This window comes from Salvelinus fontinalis, chromosome 37 (assembly GCF_029448725.1).
Source record: "Salvelinus fontinalis isolate EN_2023a chromosome 37, ASM2944872v1, whole genome shotgun sequence".
NCBI classification, from domain to species: domain Eukaryota; kingdom Metazoa; phylum Chordata; class Actinopteri; order Salmoniformes; family Salmonidae; genus Salvelinus; species Salvelinus fontinalis.
Window position 1 is genome coordinate 16,778,079 of NC_074701.1, and position 20,309 is coordinate 16,798,387.

A 20,309-nucleotide genomic window follows, 5' to 3' on the forward strand; every position below is an offset into this window, starting at 1 on the left:
CGATTGAGAAACTGTAACATGTCTTCATTGTATTCAGTTGGTAAGTAGCTGCATGTTTGTTACCTTTCGCTATTGAAACAGACAGACATAATTAATTTGACCAAATATTTAGGAAGAGGCCATTTAAATGGAGTCTGTGAATGAAGAAACCACATGGAAAAAGTGGTAATCAACTGAAAACCAAGTCAAAATAATGTTTTGTGTTGTAGGTTTCATGACGTTTTTATCTAAAACAAAGGAAATCATTTTAAGATTGTTCTATACATCAGCTGGGTTCTCAGTAAGCTTCAATAGGAGGTCTTAAACATGACATAAAAGTGTGTCCTTGTAGCTGTGTGGGCTAATATAGTCCACATGTTTGCCTTGGGATAACATGAGCCAATGGTTGAGCCAATGGCAAGTTGAGCAAATTTAAGTGTTTTCTATGAGGTAACAACAGGGCCTGGCCTATGTTAAAAGTGTTTTAAAAAGTAAGTTTGTTAGGTGTGTGTGTCTATGTTAAAATATGCATACAATTATTAAAAGACAAAAAAAGTGATTGTGATTGTGTTAAATTGTGTTTGGGAACTAACGATAGCCATGGTTTTAAAAAGGTAGTGGTAATATTTAATTCCATACAGATATTTGTAGGCGGCTCAACTTACCCCATATCCGGGGTAAGTTGTGCCAAGAGACCACATATTTTGGACAAACTATGTTTTCAAAACTGTAATGTTTACATGAATTCTGATTATTTCCAGGGATGTACAACATCCTGAAATATATGTATATATCTTTGTTAGAAAGAATACTGTATTTCCTTTATGAAGTGATGCTGAATGTAAAACATGGCTCAACTTACCCCTCTCCCCTAATTGAATTAGAGAAATATTAGTTATTTTAGGGAAACAATGGCACTGTCTTTGCGTGTAGCGTATTATCCCTGTTCATAGACTGGTTTTCTGTAGTACAAAACTGTTGTGTATCTGAGAATTTCAGTGTCACTCAGTGCTTTTTAATGACAGGGGGCAGTGTGGAATCAGAGGATTCAGACAATTGGATAAATGTTTAAGCATTTTTATTCCTCTAAAATGAACACATCTCTTAGTCAGTAAAAAGCTCATACTGCCCTCCTTTATTGCAGCTTTATTAACAGACATTTTCACACTCACTCTTTTATATAGATGTATCCAGGATAAATGTATTTTAGTTTTTTTGTATTTTTACACACCGAGACCACTATGCACAACATATCACATACTTTAAAACCCATAATGACATAAATACAGATAGCCTAAATGAGGTTCAATTAGATTAATAAATTAGAAAAACAACAAAAAATAACAATGATTTACCAGTGTCAGAAAGGTAAGTCATGAACCCTGTCAGTGAATGGGGGTCGTATCCATATCCAAAAGCCTGTATATATTTACAGTTAATTACCATCAGCTGTTTTCATTTTTAGAAGAACATGAACGGTTATGGTTTCATTCATGATCGGGTTCATTATGTGTCATCTCTGCCATTTTATACACTACCTGATCACCTCCATGTCTCCGAGAGGCACCGGTGGAGTCTGTTCTTTTCTCTCTCCACCCTCCTCCCTTACTAGGCCTCAGAACCAGGCTTTCCTGGTCACTCTCGTCTACTTTCTAAAGGCTGTGGGAAATCCTTGACAAATATCCAAACTGAAGTTTCTCTCTCATGGTACACTGTGACATATCTCCCCTCCTCTAAATTAGAGGCTAACATGCCAGTGAGGACCTTGACTTGGTTCATGACCGACGCCCCTCTAAATCATTTGGCAGGGACCGTATGTCCCTGCTTCTTCAATATCCACAGCCCATCTCATGTCTTTAACATTTCTGTTGCCGGTGCCTCCCTGTTTCTCTATATGACAAATCCGATTCAGTCACAAAAAATGAACATCTGTCATCAGTGTGATTTGTTTTAATACAACGTGAGTGGTGACATGGACACCAGACATTCAGAAAGGGCACACTAGTCTGGGAAGGGCTGGGTTGCTGTGCTCATCCAATTCGGTTGGCTGTCTAATCAGCTCCGCAAATAGGCAGTGACTGGCTAGAAAAACACCTGTTAACTACACGCCCCGCCAAATCAGATAGCATTTGTGACTGACTACTGGGAGCCAGGGATCTGGTGCCACCAACACAAACACTCAGGATGGAGCGAGGTCTAACTTACAGTATCATCCACCTCCTCTGATATTCCGAGGTGGGCTTCAGCAGACTGGAAGGGAGCCCCAGCCCTAGATCCATTAAAAATTTGACATAGCCTTTGCCCAATGAAAAAGGAGCAATGACCTCTGCTGGAGAGCCCAGATTTCATGAGAGAAGTATGTCAGGGGTTTCTTCTGAGGGAAGCATCATCGCGCTTGACACTCGTCTGATGGTGCTCACATTGAATCAGCTTGGACCCCCCCTTTGTTCACCACTCTCTGTGGTAGCCTCACCTCTCCCTCCTCTGTCCTCTCATCAGAGACAGGGAAGACTCAGGGCCTCAGCGATCCTCCTGTGGTAAATTTTAGTGAACGGTCGGTTGCTATGCAAAATGATATCCACCACTTCATTTCATTTCAGAAATCCTACATGTCAACATTTCAAGTTTCAAAGAATAATTCTGTACAGGCTCTCTCACTCCCATGGCGATTTAAACAGTATTTAGCTGACTGTGTAGAAAGATAAGCCCTACGAAACCCTCCTCCAGGACAGGCGTACAGTGGATATACTACTGTGTATTTTGTGACATGACTGGGCCAAATGAGTTGAAAGACAAACCAGACAAACGCAGGTCAGCAACAGTATGTGTGACAAGCAAGCTAATCTACGACTGCAATCACATGGAGGGCCATGATTTGAAGTTGATCATAGCACTTTGTGACGTTGACAGCAAAGGACCTCTATTGCACAAACAAAAAGGTGGAAATTAATAGTAATAATAATAATCAAATGAATGGAAACACATTTCTGAGTTTCACCAATCAAACATTCGTTTAGTGAGGGTTTCAAAACCTTACAATGAGAGAATTCATACATTTGTGAAAACGTATTTGTTGGGCTCTGAACAAACCTATTGATCAGTTTTTGACCACTTTAATATTCTGTTGTTTTGTAGATATATATATATAAGGGCTGGGATGTGTCCAGTTCTCAGACAGGGTCTCCCACTCCCACTCCCACTCCCACTCCCACTCCCACTCCCACTCCCGTTCACATGGCACTTGGTCTCCACACACGCGGCTGGACGCCCACCTTGGTGGCGATGAAGCGGGGTTTGGGCGCCTGCATGGCATTTGCCCTGAAAGGAGGGGGGAGGTTAGCAAGGAAACTCAGATCAGGGGCACTCTGAAACTGCTTAGCACCTTGGAGCCCACTGTAAGACACCCCAGGATAGGGTGATGGGTGGGGGATGGGGTTGGGGACTGGGGTGGCATTGATTCTGGGCAGCCCGGGCAGGCCCCCTGAATAGGTAGGAGCAAGGGCGGGATGTGGGGCAGAGACCGGGGCTGGGGAAAAGACAGGGGCAGGGGGTGGGGAGAGAGGAGCAGGGGTTGGGGAGATCATGTCGGAGCGGGTCAGGCGCTCTCCCAGCGTTGTGGCTGAACGAGGAGCGATCACGGTGGGGGCCAAACACCGGGCTGACATGGGCGTGGGTGTTGAGAAGCGTTTGATCTCGTACACACGGGCCGCCTTGACTGGGATCTGTCTGGGAGGAGTCATGGTGCTGCCCACCATGGTAGTATACCCTCCCTGCTGCTGCCTCTGGTCCTGGTATGAGGGCATCGCCGACAGGTTGGCAACACTACCTCCGAACATAGCTGAGTTGAGCTGGTAAGGCTGCCTTCTCATGAAATCCAAAGCTTTGATTCCCTCCCTATGAGAGGCTATCCCCCCTCTGCTTCCCCAGCTCCCCCTGTCAGACCTGCCTGTATCTCTCTGTGGCCCCACAGGGCAGGAGGGGGCTAGCAACGGGTTGTAACCAATGGGCGGGGGGGCACGGATGTTGGGGGATAACTTCCACTGTGAGTTGATATTGGGGTTGGGGGCGTACTGGGACTCGGCCCCTGGGTAGGTGACCTCCTGCTGGTAGGCGGTCTCTAGTGGGGTGTCTACCACAAACCGGTCCATGCGGCTCTGCCTGCGGGCAAACAGCTGAGCCCCCTTCCCCTCCGCCTGGGGAATCTGAGGGGCCTCGTGGATGACCCTGGGTTTGGGGGCCACCGGTGGAGGCATCCTGCCCCGGCCGGCTTCAGCACCCTGGTCTTCCTCTGTGCCCGACTCAAAGCCCATCATACTCGCTGAGTTGCTTCCATAGTGGGGCCTGTCATCCAGGTTCTGCACCATGTTCAGCAGGTCAGGGTTGGGAGAGTTCTTCTTCTCATCAGGGACTCGGAACATGGGCCTCCTGCCGCTGCGCCGACGAGCCTCCTGGAGGTAACCGGTACGACCACCAGGGAGAGGTGGGACCTTGGACATGGGGGATCTGGGTACAGCTGCAGGAGCTGTGGAGGGTGGGAGTGGGACAACTGAGACTGAAGCTTGGGGCATGTGGGCAAAAGAAACTTGAGGTTGAGGTATGGGGTCAAATGACACTGGAGCTGGGGATGATTGGGCCACTGAGACTGGGGCTTGGGGTATGGGAGCACCTGAGAATGGCGATGGGGGTGGAATTGAGGGTACGTTGGCAAATGATACTGGGGGTGGTGGTACGGAGGCAAACGAGACTGGAGGTGGAGGTATGGGGCCACCTGAGAATTGTGCTGGGGGTGGAGGTATGGCTGTGAAGGAAGCCTGTGGAACAGAGAGCATGGGTGGTTCTGCCAGGCTCTCCACAGAGAAGGCAGGGCGGGGATGAGTGGCCGGTGCTGAGGAGGGGGTGGAGAACGGTCCTCCGGACACAGAGGACGGGGGAGAGAAGAAGGAAGGACAACCACTTGCAGGTAGCTCTGATGTGGTGGAGAAGGGAGGTCCTACAAGAGACACGGAGGTTGCTGGGCGCTGGGCCCTTTTGGTGACGACAGGGCGGAACACAACAGGAGCGGTGGCGGCTCGGTTAGTCACAAACCCTGGGTTGAAGGGGCGGGCGGTTCTGTTGACCACAGAGCTGGACGAGAGTTCTGGCAGTGGTGTTTGGGGCGGAGGTATGGTTGAGATGGACACTTGGCCGGTGATTGGTTTGGATGCCACAGTCGGGGGTGACATTACCACATTAGCTGTGCTCACTGCAGAGTAGGCTACGTCTCCGTTAGCCATACTGTAGGCAGTAGGAGCAGCTGGGGCCGGTGCCATAGCCCTCTCTGCCACAGACGGAGTCTCCTCCTGGAAGGCTACAGGGGGCGGTGGTGCCACAGGTTGCTGAGGTTGGTACATCTGTGGTTGTGTCTCTGGCTGGGGCTGGCTCTGTGCGTATGGCTGAGGCTGCTCCTGGATCTGTGGTTGGTTCGATGGTTGGGTCTTTATCTGAGGCTGGGGCGGCACCTGAGGCTGGGTGGCAGCCACCTTCTTGGCATGCTCGGCCGCCCTCTTCCTTTGCTGCTCAAACAGTTGGGCCCCCTTCCCAGAGATGTCACTCAGGCCGGGACTGGGGGCATCTTCTGTCCCATCCCCTCGCTCTCCCCCTGCGGTCGCCCTCTTCTCCAGTGCATCCAAGTAGTCACTGTCCCAGGTGGTGTCGGGGGCGGCTGAGAAGCCATCCTCATCAAACTCTGACTCGCTTCCTGGGAAAAGACCATCTTCCTCCTGGGAATCTTGCTGCATGTCTTCGTCCACGCTGCCGAAGCTGGTCAGCGTGTACTTCTTGGAGCGCTGCCGCCGCTTCTTGAACATCAGCACGCCCTTGGAGTGGGGGTTGGGGGCGTCTGTCAGAAGGGAGGCGATAGAGCGGCACTTGGTTCTGGCCTCCTTCACCTGTTTGTCTTGAACCGTGTCACCCCGGTTCAGTTCTGTAGGAGTCAAAGAGCATGTTTTAGTGTGGGTACGTCTGTAGAAACACCTTTACTGTTTCCATAACATCTCGCTTGTGGCCATTTCCATTTTAATTAGATCATTGACCTTTTTTTAAAGCTCAATGAAACTTATTTTCAATTCTTGAATAGGAGTTACAATTCATCTGAACAACTGCACCTAACATGATATACACAAAAAGATCACAGGATAGTATTTTACATGTAGTGAGATATTAGTTCACGTAAAGTGACACAGGGTAGTCATAATGTCTACAAGCTATTTAAAATATGATGAACAAATCATGACTGTTAATGCATTGCCAAAAGTAAAGGGGGATTTTTTTTTACCAGTGTTGAACGACCAGATATAACCTTTAAATTGAGAACATCAGGTTCTAAAAACCGCCAACAGCTAACTTCCTACAATTCTACACATTTTGCCATGGGGCAGAGAGAAAAATGCGCAGTTTTATAGCTAATCTCATGCTATTCTACACATTTTGCAAAAGATTATGACGTGCTCATATGCTATCTGGGGGGCCTACCAAGGTGAAGTTCCCAGCTATTAACTTAATAGCATAGGTTTGAAGAAAAGTCCCATTTTGTAGGCAAACTTCAAGCAGACATTGTACATTTGCACAAACTTGTTATAGTTTTAGACAGATATGATACCAATATGCCCAACTGTGTAAGGAGTTGTTATTTAAATTGTCATTGGCAGTGTCCCTGAAGAGGACATGTGAACCTCTAATTAGGGACACTCAGGGATTTATGGCATTTTATTTATTTAAACTTCTTAAAACAGCAACGTCCTCAAATAGCCTCAGCCCTCCCTCTCTGGGAGTTTATGACTGTAACAGGTGGACAGGTTGTAAGTCTTTGGTATATACACTACAGTTCAAAAGTTTGGGGTCACTTAGAAATGTCCTTGTTTTTAAAAGGAAAGCACATTTTTTGTCCATTAAAATAACATCAAATTGATCAGAAATACAGAGTAGACATTGTTAATGTTGTAAATGACTATTGTAGCTGGAAACGGCAGATTTTATTATGGAATATCTACATAGGCGTACAGAGGCCCATTATCAGCAAACATCACTCCTGTGTTCCAATGGCACGTTGTGTTAGCTAATTCAAGTTTATCATTTTAAAAGGCTAATTGAGCATTAGAATACCCTTTTGCAATTATGTTCGTACAGCTGAAAACTTTTGTGCTGATTAAAGAAGCAATGAAATGGGCATTCTTTAGACTAGTTGAGTATCTGGATTATCAGCATTTATGGGTTCGATTACAGGCTCAAAATGGCCAGAAACAAATAACTTTCTTCTGAAACTCATCAGTCTATTCTTGTTCTGAGAAATGAAGGCTATCCCATGTGAGAAATTGCCAAGAAACTGAAGATCTCATACAACGCTGTGTAGTACTCCCTTCACAGAACAGCGCAAACTGGCTCTAACCAGAATAGAAAGAGGAGTGGGAGGCCCCGGTGCACAACTGAGCAAGAGGACAAGTACATTAGAGTGTCTAGTTTGAGAAACAGATGCCTGACAAGTCCTCAACTGGCAGCTTCATTAAATAGTACCCACAAAACACCGGTCTCAACGTCAACAGTGAAGAGGCGACTCCGGGATGCTGGCCTTCTAGGCCGTGTCTGTGTTCTTTTGCCTATCTTAATCTTTTCTTTTTATTGGCCAGTCTGAGATATGGCTTTCACTTTGCAACTCTGCCTAGATTCTTCAAAGTAGCCACCCTTTGCACCCTAATAGATATCATCCTAACTAACTCGCTCTCCAAATACACCTCTGCTGTTTTCAACCAAGATCTCAGCGATCACTGCCTCATTGCCTGCATCCGTAATGGGTCTGCGGTCAAACTACCACCCCTCATCACTGTCAAACGCTCCCTAAAACACTTCTGCGAATACAGGCCTTTCTAATTGGCCTGGCCGGGGTATCCTGGAATGACATTGACCTCACCCCGTCAGTAGAGGATGCCTGGTTATTCTTTAAAAGTGCCTTCCTCACCATCTTAAATAAGCATGCTCCATTCAAAAAATGGAGAACTATGAATAGATATAGCCCTTGGTTCACTCCAGACCTGTCTGCCCTTGACCAGCACAAAAACATCCTGTGGCGTTCTGCATTAGCATCGAATAGCCCTCGTGATATGCAACTTTTTAGGGAAGTTAGGAACCAATATACACAAGCAATTAGGAAAGCTAAGGCTAGCTTTTTCAAACAGAAATTTGTAACCTGTAGTACAAACTCAAAAACATTCTGGGACACTGTAACGTCCATGGAGAATAAGAGCACCTCCTCCAAGCTGCCCACTGCACTGAGGCTAGGAAACACTGTCACTACCGATAACTCCACAATAATTGAGAATTTCAATAAGCATTTTTCTACGGTTGACCATGCTTTCCACCTGGCTACCCCTACCCCGGTCAACAGCCTTGCGCTCCCCATAGCAACTCGCCCAAACCTCCCCCACTTCTCCTTCACCCAAATCCAGATAGCTGATGTTCTGAAAGAGCTGCAAAATCTGGACCCCTACAAATCAGCTGGACTAGACAATCTGGACCCTCTCTTTCTAAAATTATCTGCCGAAATTATTGCCAACCCCTATTACTAGCCTGTTCAACCTCTCCTTCGTATCGTCTAAGATTCCCATAGATTGGAAAGCTGCCGCGGTCATCCCCCTCTTCAAAGGGGGAGACACTCTCGACCCAAACTGCTACAGACCGATATCTATTCTACCCTGCCTTTCTAAGGTCTTTGAAAGCCAAGTTAACAAACAGATTACCGACCATTTCGAATCTCACCGTACCTTCTCCGCTATGCAATCTGGTTTCAGAGCTGGTCATGGGTGCACCTCAGCCAGGCTCAAGGTCCTAAACGATATCATAACCGCCATCGATAAGAGACATTACTGTGCAGCCGTATTCATTGACCTGGCTAAGGCTTTCGACTCTGTCAATCACAACATTCTTATTGGCAGACTCAACAGCCTTGGTTTCTCAAATGATTGCCTTGCTTGGTTCACCAACTACTTCTCCGATAGAGTTCAGTGTGTCAAATCGGAGGGCACCTTCGAGAGGTCGCTAGTCTAGCCGGAGGGCTATTTCGGAAGGCCATCAACTGAACCGTGGGTAACCACAACCATAACCAGACCACTGGGGTCAGTATATGGGTCAGTATACGGACCTCAGTCCGGACAACAGAGACTGGCAGTCTCTATGGGGGTGCCACAGGGTTCAATTCTCGGGCAGACTCTCTTCTCTGTATACATCAATGATGTCGCTCTCGCTGCTGGTGATTCTTTGATCCACCTCTACGCAGACAACACCATTCTGTATACCTCTGGCCCTTCGTTGGACACTGTGTTAACTAACCTCCAGATGAGCTTCAATGCCATACAACTCTCCTTCCGTGGCCTCCAACTGCTCTTAAACGCTAGTAAAACTAAATGCATGCTCTTCAACCGATGGCTGCCCACACCTGCCCGCCCGTCCAGCATCACTACTCTGGATGGTTCTGACTTAGAATATGTGGACAACTACAAATACCTAGGTGTCTGGTTAGACTGTAAACTCTCCTTCCAGACTTACATTAAACATCTCCAATCCAAAATTAAATCTAGAATCTGCTTCCTATTTCGCAACAAAGCATCCTTCACTCATGCTGCCAAACATACCCTCGTAAAACTGACCATCCTACCGATCCTCGACTTCGGCGATGTCATTTACAAAATAGCCTCCAACACTCTACTCAACAAATTGGATGCAGTCTATCACAGTGCCATCCGTTTTGTCACCAAAGACCCATATACTACCCACCACTGCGACCTGTACACTCTCGTTGGCTGGCCCTCGCTTCATACTCGTCGCCAAACCCACTGGCTCCAGGTCATCTACAAGTCTCTGCTAAGTCAAGCCCTGCCTTATCTCAGCTCACTGGTCACCATAGCAGCACCCACACGTAGCACGCGCAGTTATATCTCACTGGTCACCCCCAAAGCCAATTCTTCCTTTGGCCGCCTCTCCTTTTAGTTCTCTGCTGCCAATGACTGGAACGAACTGCAAAAATCTCTGAAGCTGGAGACTCTTACCTCCCTCACTAGCTTTAAGCATCAGCTGTCAGAGCAGCTCACAGATCACTGCACCTGTACATAGCTCATCTGTAAATAGCCCATCCAATCTACCTCATCCCCATACTGTATTTATTTATTTATCTTGCTCCTTTGCATCCCAGTATCTCAACTTGCACATTCATCTTCTGCACATCCTACCATTCCAGTGTTTAATTGCTATATTGTAATTACTTTGCCACCATGGCCTATTTATTGCCTTACCTCTCTTATCCTACCTCATTTGCACATGCTGAACATAGATTTTTCTGCTGTATTATTGATTGTATGTTTGTTTATTCCATGTGTAATTCTGTGTTTGTGTATGTGTCGACCTGCTTTGCTTTATCTTGGCCAGGTCACAGTTGCAAACGAAAACTTGTTCTCAACTAGCCTACCTGGTTAAATAAAGGTGAAATAAAATAAAATAAAAATGACAGCTTTGCACAATCTTGGCATTCTCTCAACCAGCTTCATGAGGGAGTCACCTGGAATGCATTTCAATTATCAGGTGTGCCATGTTAAACGTTAATTTGTGGAATTTCTTTCCTTCTGAATGCGTTTGAGCCAATCAGTTGTGTTGTGACAAGGTAAGGTTGGTATACAGAAGATAGCTCTATTTGGTAAAATACCAAGTCCATATTATGGCAAAAACAGCTCAAGTAAGCAAAGAGAAATGGCAGTCCATCATTACCTTAAGACATGAAGGTCAGTCAATCGGAAAAATGTCAAGAACTTTGAAAGCTTCTTCAAGTGCAGTCGCAAAACCATCAAGCGCTATGATGAAACTGTCTCTCATGAGAACCGCCACAGGAAAGGAAGACCCAGAGTTACATCTGCTGCAGAGTTACCAGCCTCAGAAATTGCAGCCCAAATAAATGCTTCACAGAGTTCAAGTAGCAGACACATCTCAACATCAACTGTTCAGAGGAGACTGTGTGAATCAGGCCTTCATTGTCAAATTGCTACAAACAAGTCACTACTAAAGGACACCAATAGGAAGAAGAGACTTACTTGGGTAAAGAAACATAAAGCAATGGACATTAGACCGGTGGAAATCTGTCCTTTGGTTTGATGATTCCAAATGTAAGATTTTTTGGTTCCAACGCTGTGTCTTTGTGAGACGCAGAGTAGGTGAAAGGATGATCTCCGCGTGTGGGGTTTCCTACCGTGAAGCATGGAGGAGGAGGTGTGGTGGTGTGGGGGTGCTTTGCTGCTGACACTGTCTGTGATTTATTTAGAATTCAATGCACACTTAACCAGCATGGCTAACACAGTATTATGCAACGATACGCCATCCCATCTGGTTTGCGCTTAGTGGGACTATCATTTGTTTTTCAATAGGACAATGACCCAACACACCTCCAAGCTGTGTAAGGGCTATTTGGCCAAGAAGGAGTGTGATGGAGTGCTGCATCAGATGACCTGGCCTCGACAATCACCCGACCTCAACCCAATTGAGATGGTTTGGGATGAGTTGGACCGCAGAGTGAAGGAAAAGCAGCCAACAAGTGCTCAGCATATATGGGAACTCCTTCAAGACTGTTGGAAAAGCATTCCAGGTGAAGCTGGTTGAGAGAATGCCAAGAGTGTGCAAAGCTGTCATCAAGGCAAGGGTGGCTATTTTGAAGAATCTCAAATATAAAATATATTTTGATTTGATAACACTTTTTTGGTTACTACATGATTCCATATGTGTTATTTTATAGTTTTGATGTCTTCACTGTTATTCTACAATGTAGAAAATAGTAAAAATAAAGAAAAGCCCTTGAATGAGTAGGTATGTCCAAACTTTTGACTGGTACTGTATATATTTTGGCTGTTAGCCCAGGTCACTGGTCCAATCATCAGCTGCCTGTTAGCTCTGACAGACTGATCACAGCAGAGGGCACTCCGCCTTACTATAATTAAATATTGGTGTATTGGTGTCTCAACCATCCGACCAAAGACAGCACGTGTGTATTTTGTCTATTGATATGTGTATGAATGGAATGGCATCATATTTTGTTTACTCTAGATACAATTTTAAATGTGTCTTATTTATACCTGTAAATAGTTATTGTACGTTTTTCTTCAGTGTGTCCTTGTTTTTGTTGCAGTCTTAGCAAGATGTAGCAAGACATGGACATGAGAGGGGAATATAGTGGAAGAGAAGGACAGGGTGATATATAAAGGTGGTCAAAGAGGGAAAGTGAGAGGGGGGAGAAGGACTGCTACTTGATATCAGATAGCAGCTGCTTGGAGATGCCTTTCCCAGTTCATACATGCAGTGCTCGGGTTAGCGGACCACTGAACTAGGGGGACAAATATAACCCCTGTTCTACGTAGAAGGGACTGCCTCTGTCCTCTTAAAGTGGCCCTTTTCAGACTAATGCTGTCTCATGAGGAATACTCTCTTTACCTGAGAGGACACCTATGAGAATAAACTTTGATTTGATTTGAGAAGCTACTTAAACCATCTCATTATCTTAATGTCATTATTTAAATGTGATTTACACTGAACAAAAATGTAAACGCAACATGCAACAATTTCTAAGATTTTACTGAGTTACAGTTCATATAAGGAAATCAATTCATTGGGCCCTAATATATGGATTTCACATGACTGGGAATACAGAAATGCATCTGTTGGTCACAGATACCTCAAAAAAGGTAGGGGCGTGGATAAGAAAACCAGTCCGTATCTGCTGTGACCAACATTTGCCTCATGCAGCGCGACACATCTCCTTCGCATAGAGTTGATCAGGCTGTTGATTGTGGCCTGTGGAATGTTGTCTCACTCCTCTTCAATGGCTGTTCGAAGTTGCTGGATATTGGCAGGAACTGGAACATGCTGTGGTACACGTCGATCCAGAGCATCCCAAACAGGCTCAATGGGTGACATGTTTGGTGAGTATGCAGGCCATGGAAGAACTGGGACATTTTCAGCTTCCAGGAATTGTGTACGGATCCTTGCGACATGGGGCTGTGTATTATCATGCTGAAACATGAGGTGATGGTTGCGGATGAATGTCACGACAATGGTCTTCGGGATCTCGTCACGGTATCTCTGTGCTTTCAAATTGCCATTGATAAAATGCAATTGTGTTCATTGACCCTAGCTTGTGCCTGACCATACCATAACCCCACGGCCAACATGGGGCACTCTGTTCACAACATTGACATCATCAAACCGCTCGCCCACACAACGCCATACATGCTGTCTGCCATCTGCCCGGTACAGTTGAAACCGGGATTCATCCGTGAAAAGCACACTTCTCCAGCGTGACAGTGTCCAGCGAAGGTGAGCATTTGTCCACTGAAGTCGGTTACGACACCGAACTGCAGACAGGTCAAGACCCTGGTGAGGACCAAGAGCACCCAGATGAGCTTCCCTGAGACGGTTTCTGACAGTTTGTGTAGAAATTCTTCAGCTGTTCAAACCCACAGTTTCATCAGCTCTCCGGGTGGCTGGTCTCAGACGATCCTGCAGGTGAAGAAGATGGATGTGGAGGTCCTGGACTGGCATGGTTAAAACATGGTCTGTGGTTGTGATGTACTGCCAAATTCTCTAAAACGATGTTGGAGTGGGCTTATGGTAGAGAAATTAACATTCAATTGTTTGGCAACAGCTGTGGTGGACATTCCTACATTCAGCATACCAATTGCACTCTCCCTCAAAACTTGAGACATCTGTGGCATTGTGTTGTGTGACAAAACTGCACATTTTAGAGTGGCCTTTTATTGTCCCAGCACAAGGTGCAGCTCTTAAATGATCATGCTGTTTAATGAGCTTCCTGATATGCCACACCTGTCAGGTGGATGGTTTATCTTTGCGAAGGATAATTACTCACTAACAGGGATGTAAACAAATTTGTGCACAACATTTGAGAAAAATAAGCTTTTTGTGTGTATTGAACATTTCTGGGATCTTTTATTTCAGCTAATGAAACATGGGACCGACAATTTACATGTTTCGTTTATATTTTTGTTCAGTATAAATAACTCACAACATGCAATGCCAGCCTCAACTAGCCATTACATGGCTAGTTATTTGTACAGTAACACATCTCACATCACCGTGTAGAGCATGATTAGGATACTCACTGGCTTGCTTGGCCTTGTCCATGTAGGTGACACTGAGCTCCTCATCCAGAGGGGTGTCTATGGGCCCCACCATTGGCACCAGCTGCCTGCGGGAGCTCAGCTGCATGGCCCCCTTGGCCCTCTCGGGGGAAACCAGTGGGACCACGTTGGAGGGCTCCTGGAAGCCACTGTCCTCCTCCGCCACTCCGTCCCGTCCTGGGCCCTGGTCCTCAACAGAGGAGATGATGGAGGAGGTCTCTGTGGAAGTCTGGGAGGACCACATCCCTGGAGGGGGCTGGTAAATCACCTCCTTGCGGGCCACCCCCGGCAAGCCTTCCCCCGCTCCTCGGCAATCCATTAGCCCGTGGTCCTGGAGCCCTGGGTAGAGCCGGCCATCTGGGGCGCTGTCATAGCCGCTAAACTCTGAGGTCTCCCCTCCCTCCTGGGAGGCTCTGCCAGAGGCTTTGCCGGGTAAGTTGCTGGGACTTCTGCGCTTCTGCCTCCTCTGCCTCTCGTGGGCTGCCACATCTGCGTCGCTGTCTGTCTCCCCGTAGTAGGCCTCACTGCCTGGGGGTGAGGTGAGGCCGCTGTGCCCCATGGGGGACAGGACAGAGGACCTGCCATGGGGGACCTCCCTGACAGCTGCTATGTGGTTGTGTCTGGAGGAGGGAGACATGGCACGCAGGGTGGCTCGGTACTCTTTGTCAATGCGGGGGGACGGGGCGCGGGTCAACAGCACCACAGACTGGAAGCCTGCTGGTGCCCTGTGGGAGCAAATTAACAATTGTTGGGCATACTGCTCTGGCTTATGCTATTTGCATAAGATGGGGTGGCAGGTAGCCTGGTGGTTAGAGCGTTGGGCCAGTAACTGAAAGGTTGCTGGATCGAATCCCCGAGCTGACAAGGTAGAAATCTGTTGTTCTGCAGCTGAACAAGGCAGTTTACCCACAGTTCCCTGGCAGGCTGTCATTGTAAATAAGAATATGTTCTTAACTGACTAGTTTAATAAAGGTTAAATTAATAAAATAATGATGGAGTAGCACTTAATGCTAATATAACAGGTAAAACAATATGTTAACATCAGGGTTTTTATGCATAAAGGGGTACACATCAATGGAGATTGTAATTGCTCTCTGACCTCTTGACCCGGATGTGTAATATTCCTGGGGAGCTGTCGATTATGGTCATGGCCTGGGAGTGGGACAGACTTCCACATGGCTGCTCGTTGATGGACACCAGCTCATCGCCCTCCCGTAGTCCTGCCCTGCACGCCTTACTGCGCTTACGCACCTACACCAGCAGAGAGAGACAAAATATCACCCACAGTAAACAATATAAGATAGGTTTGCCAACAGCAACCAATGCCATACTCTATCTCTCTCTCTCTCTCTCTCTCTCTCTCTCTCTCTCTCTCTCACTCTATCTAACGAGCTCTCTCTCTATCTATTATCTCTCTGTCATCTGTCATCTCTGTCTCCTTCATTCTGAAAAGTGATATTGGATGAAGAACATGACAAAGCAGCTCTTGATGTCTTGTCTTGATGACTTGCCCTGACAGCCTGGACGTGCTGCAGACATTTCCCACAAGCTGTGGCTGAAGTGAAGCCCTCTTACCCACTTCAGCAGCGAAATGCCAGCCAGCACCTCTCCTCCCCCATGCACTCTCCCACTATTTGTGCCCAGGGTCAACCCATAGTTGTGCTGATGCAACCTATGAGATTTTAAGAGAGTGTACATGTTGAAGCTACGTGATCTGTAAGGATCTCTTACTCTGGTAGAAACTTTACACATCAAGGGTTACATTGAGGTGTGTGAGGATAGAGGAATTTATATTTGTTTTGAAGGTTTTTTTTAACCCTTTGGATCTCAACTAGCATTGGGGAAGAATATAACCCAGACAATTTCTTCACTGGCCTGAAACACACACTTTGGTGAGCCACCTCTTAACCCGGAATAGTCTGTTTGAAAAGCGGTTTTGCTCAGTCAACACTCAGTAAATGTGGTTTCAGTGTACTAAAATCCCCTATACAGAAAAGGACAAGAGAAATACTTTGGTAATGGGGAAATGCAATGGGGGAATGCATAGGCAGAGAAGTGATAAGGTAGTTGGATTTCTAAGGTGTGAAACTGATATCCTGTATGTATCTATGACAGCTTTGCTGAACTGGATATCCTCTTATGAAGAGGTGTGGCGACTGACTGAGAACCCTGACTGAGAACCAGCCATTCAGAAACGAGAGCGATCCAATGAGGAAACTCTGCAGATGATTATCCGATCTGTCCGACATCTGTGCAATCACGTACCAAATACTTTAAGAAAACAGTACCTCATGTGTACGTTTTTTCTCATGTCATTCCACATAGCATGAAATGATGTCTGCCTTGCTACATGCGCTTCAAACAGGAGAAGTTGAAAGTTCTATAGCTCTATCAATGTCTCCAATGTCTCCACATGAGACCCATTCTAGAACAGACACATGACTCATGCTCAGGCCTCTCGGCCCCTGCCCATGATTGCAGCCGATATCCATCTGAACCACGTTCACAACCCTTTATAACCCATTAATTCCAGAACCAATATATTATAGAACGTCATAGACATAGACACGTATCATTCAGAATGTCCCTCTTACCATATCCCCTGTCCCTTGAAACAGTTTTACCATCCTACCTTTCACTGAAGCCATACCTTGGCCACCTGAAGTGGTTTCTGGTGCTCCGCGCCCCCCTGGAGACGAAAGCCCCATGGTGCTCCACCAGACAAGGTGATTATAACCTCTTCTGCCACCATTATTGTGTGATACGTTCTCCTTTTTTTGCGTTTCTGTCCGTTTGTCTGTCTTTTTATCTTTCTGGGGGGCCCTCAGTGCGTTTACTCCATAGTTGTCAGGGCCCCCTCAGAGAGCTCTGTCCGCTCTCCTTCAGCTATAATGTCATGGAGTTGACTTCTCTCAGCCCACTACTCTGGCACCTGGGCACGCACACATACACACACTCTTTCAATGACACACACACATGCCCACCCACACCCTAAGTATGGGCACTGCTGATAGGGTTGCAGGCTGGGGGAGCTGAAATAGAGAGAGGGGGGGGGGAGAAAGAGAAAGGGAGAGAGAGAGAGAGGAGAGAGGGGGGAGAGAGAAAGAGGGGGAGAGAGAGAGAGAGAGAGAGAGAGAGAGACAGAGAGAGAGAGAGAGAGAGAGAGAGAGAGAGAGAGAGAGAGAGAGAGAGAGAGAGAGAGAGAGAGAGAGAGAAAGAAAGGGGGGGAGTGAGAGAGAGAGAGAGAAAGAGAGGGGGGATAGAGAGAGAGAGAAATAAAGGGGGGAGAGAGAGCAAGCAAGAGAGAGAGGGGGGTAGGTGGAAAAGAAGAGGAGGTGGTTAGAGACCTGTGTCTGCTTACACAGTGGAATGCTGGCCTGAGTGATTGAGAGGGTCTAATTGCACACTTGTCCTGTCACTCAGACAGCGGAGTTGTCAAGGGGTTGTTGATAGCCACTCCAAAAATAAGCCCCTACCTCCAGTGTGTTGTCGATGCACCTCTAAACCTGTGTAAGACTAGAATCTGGAGAATCTAAATGATTTATATCTATGTTCCCAAATGGTGGGTGGGGATCCACTTTTGTGGTGGATCATGGCTGATTCCTTTGAGGTCGTGACATCATTAATCAGTCAATCACATTTGATTATAACACTTTTTGCAAAATCATTAGTCGCAAGATATTTGTGGTTAGGTCCTGGATAGAAACAGTCATCCGTTCAGGGTCCATATTATGACAGCCTCAGTTTCAGCAGGTGTTGTACATCTGGTTGACTTTTTGGATCACAAAAACTCAACCACTGACAATACACTACTTTGTTTGTGACACTTTCCCTGGGGGGTAGATAACTTCCCTCGTGTATCATAGCAACAGGTGGACATACACTACTGTTCAAAAGTTTGGGGTCACTTAGAAATGTCCTTGTTTTTGAAAGGAAAGCACTTTTTTTGTCCATTAAAATAACATCAAATTGATCAGAAATACTGAGTAGACATTGTTAATGTTGTAAATGACTATTGTAGCTGGAAACAGCTGATTTTTAATGGATTATCTACATAGGCGTACAGAGGCCCATTATCAGCAACCATCACTCCTGTGTTCCAATGGCACGTTGTGTTAGCTAATCCAAGTTTATCATTTTAAAATGCCAGCATCCCGGAGTCGCCACTTCACTGTTGATGTTGAGACTGGTGTTTTGCGGGTACTATTTAATGAAGCTGCCAGTTGAGGACTTGTGAGGCATCTGTTTCTCAAACTAGACACTCTAATGTACTTGTCCTCTTGCTCAGTTGTGCACCGGGGCCTCCCACTCCTCTTTCTATTCTGGTTAGAGCCAGTTTGCGCTGTTCTGTGAAGGGAGTACTACACAGCGTTGTATGAGATCTTCAGTTTCTTGGCAATTTCTCGCATGGAATGGCCTTCATTTCTCAGAACAAGAATAGACTGCTGAGTTTCAGAAGAAAGGTCTTTGTTTCTGGCCATTTTGAGCCTGTAATTGAACCCACAAATGCTGATGCTCCAGATACCCAACTAGTCTAAAGAAGGCCAGTTTTATTGCTTCTTTAATCAGAACAACAGTTTTCAGCTGTGCTAACATAATTGCAAAAGGGTTTTCTAATGATCAATTCGCCTTTAAAATTATAAACTTGGATTAGCTAACACAACGTGCCACTGGAATGGTGGTTGCTGATAATGGGCCTCTGTACGCCTACGTAGATATTCCATAATAAAATCTGCCGTTTCCAGCTACAATAGTCATTTACAACATTAACAATGTCTACTCTGTATTTCTGATCAATTTTATGTTTTAATTGAGAAAATATGTGCTTTTCTATCAAAAACAAGGACATTTCTAAGTGACCCCAAACTTTTGAACGGTAGTGTATATTACATTGTACATGATGAAGGAGCCACTTTGGATTTAATCCTCAATATTTTACCTTAATGTTCTGGCATGGCTTAGAATCTGACACTGAATTCTTACATATAACTGCACTCTTAGCAGGGGAACTGGGATGGTACGACCAGCCTGGACAGGATCCTGGCTCTCAGCCCACAAGCCCTCACAGACATCTAAGATACTCTGTCCCAAAGGGGAACTGAACCAAACTAAGAGCAGACAAAGTAAAACAGTTTCTCCAGACACACAGTGTGCAGGATTATAGCTAGTGGACCATAGCTATATTATTTTGTGTCATGATCACACACCTGGATGATAAGCTTTATGCTTCACACACACCCCATTCACACCCTTGACCATAGTACATGAACCAGAACAATGTATGTGTTATGGTCAAGGGTGTGAATGCTGTGCATGTCCATATAGTACAAAGGCAGAGGCCTTTACCTAATGCCTAGTGTAAAGTAGATCTCTGTGGCAATGAAAAGCCTTTAAGTCCTTTTGATGGGGATGGAATTATCTTTATCCCCCACAGTAGCCCCTATCCATGCAATGCTGTTTTTATCAACAGTGCTATGTTTGTGTTACCAATGATAGCTTCTCCTTTGGGTGTTGTGTTCAGCAGCTGTCCCCATTTCTCGGATCACTGACTGGAGCCTGGCAGAGGGCAGGCATTATGGAATGTTATTGTGCATATCACTCCCTCTGCTGATTGGGGTTGGGATTACAGTCTCATGTGGTATGCTCCCTGTTTCCTAATGTCCTCCCCGCTCCATATGCTTCCTATTAGAAGAAGTATGGCTGTTATGATTTTCATCTTGAATTTTTTTTACAGATTGGTCTATATGCAGTTGGTGCGTCTGATGGAAGTGGCAGATAGAGTGAGAGCAGGTGAAAATGGGACAACAATATTTTTCTATTCAGGGATCTGCGATGGGTGTGAGGGAGTATGTAGGGTAGCAGAGGAAGGATTTCATCCTGTGGACCAGGATGAGATTGGGGCACTGTGGGTTTGCTGTGTACTGTGTAGGGATATACTGAGCCTGTGGGTGGCAGTAATACACCATGTATTTGTGTAGTCTGCCAGAAACTGAAAGGAAGGAGATGAGGAAGAGGATCACTTTCATTGGCTAGTGCTGCAAGTCGTGGTTCCAGCAAATAGTGTCCATGTAGAGTGATACCAGAGGAGGCTGGTGGGATGAGCTATAGGAAGAACGGACAGAGTTTGCTGTGTTT

The 20,309-nt window shown here is 46.0% G+C and overlaps 1 protein-coding gene across 2 annotated transcripts; it reads right to left on the minus strand.

Annotated features, from left to right (window-relative positions):
* Nucleotides 1-1,040: 1,040 nt before the first annotated feature.
* LOC129836255 (synaptopodin 2-like protein) lies at nt 1,041-17,182 on the minus strand. 2 transcript variants are annotated; one of them, XM_055902174.1, is made up of 4 exons: nt 16,825-17,182; nt 15,274-15,425; nt 14,157-14,899; nt 1,041-5,941 (listed from the first exon to the last, which is right to left on the minus strand). In XM_055902174.1, exons 1-4 carry the CDS (start codon nt 16,924-16,926, stop codon nt 3,210-3,212), a joined length of 3,729 nt encoding a protein of 1,242 aa, XP_055758149.1. In that variant the 5' UTR covers nt 16,927-17,182; the 3' UTR covers nt 1,041-3,209. The 2 variants fall into 2 exon arrangements, with proteins under 2 accessions (XP_055758149.1, XP_055758150.1); XM_055902175.1 differs by having other exon boundaries at nt 16,807-16,884.
* Nucleotides 17,183-20,309: the final 3,127 nt, after the last annotated feature.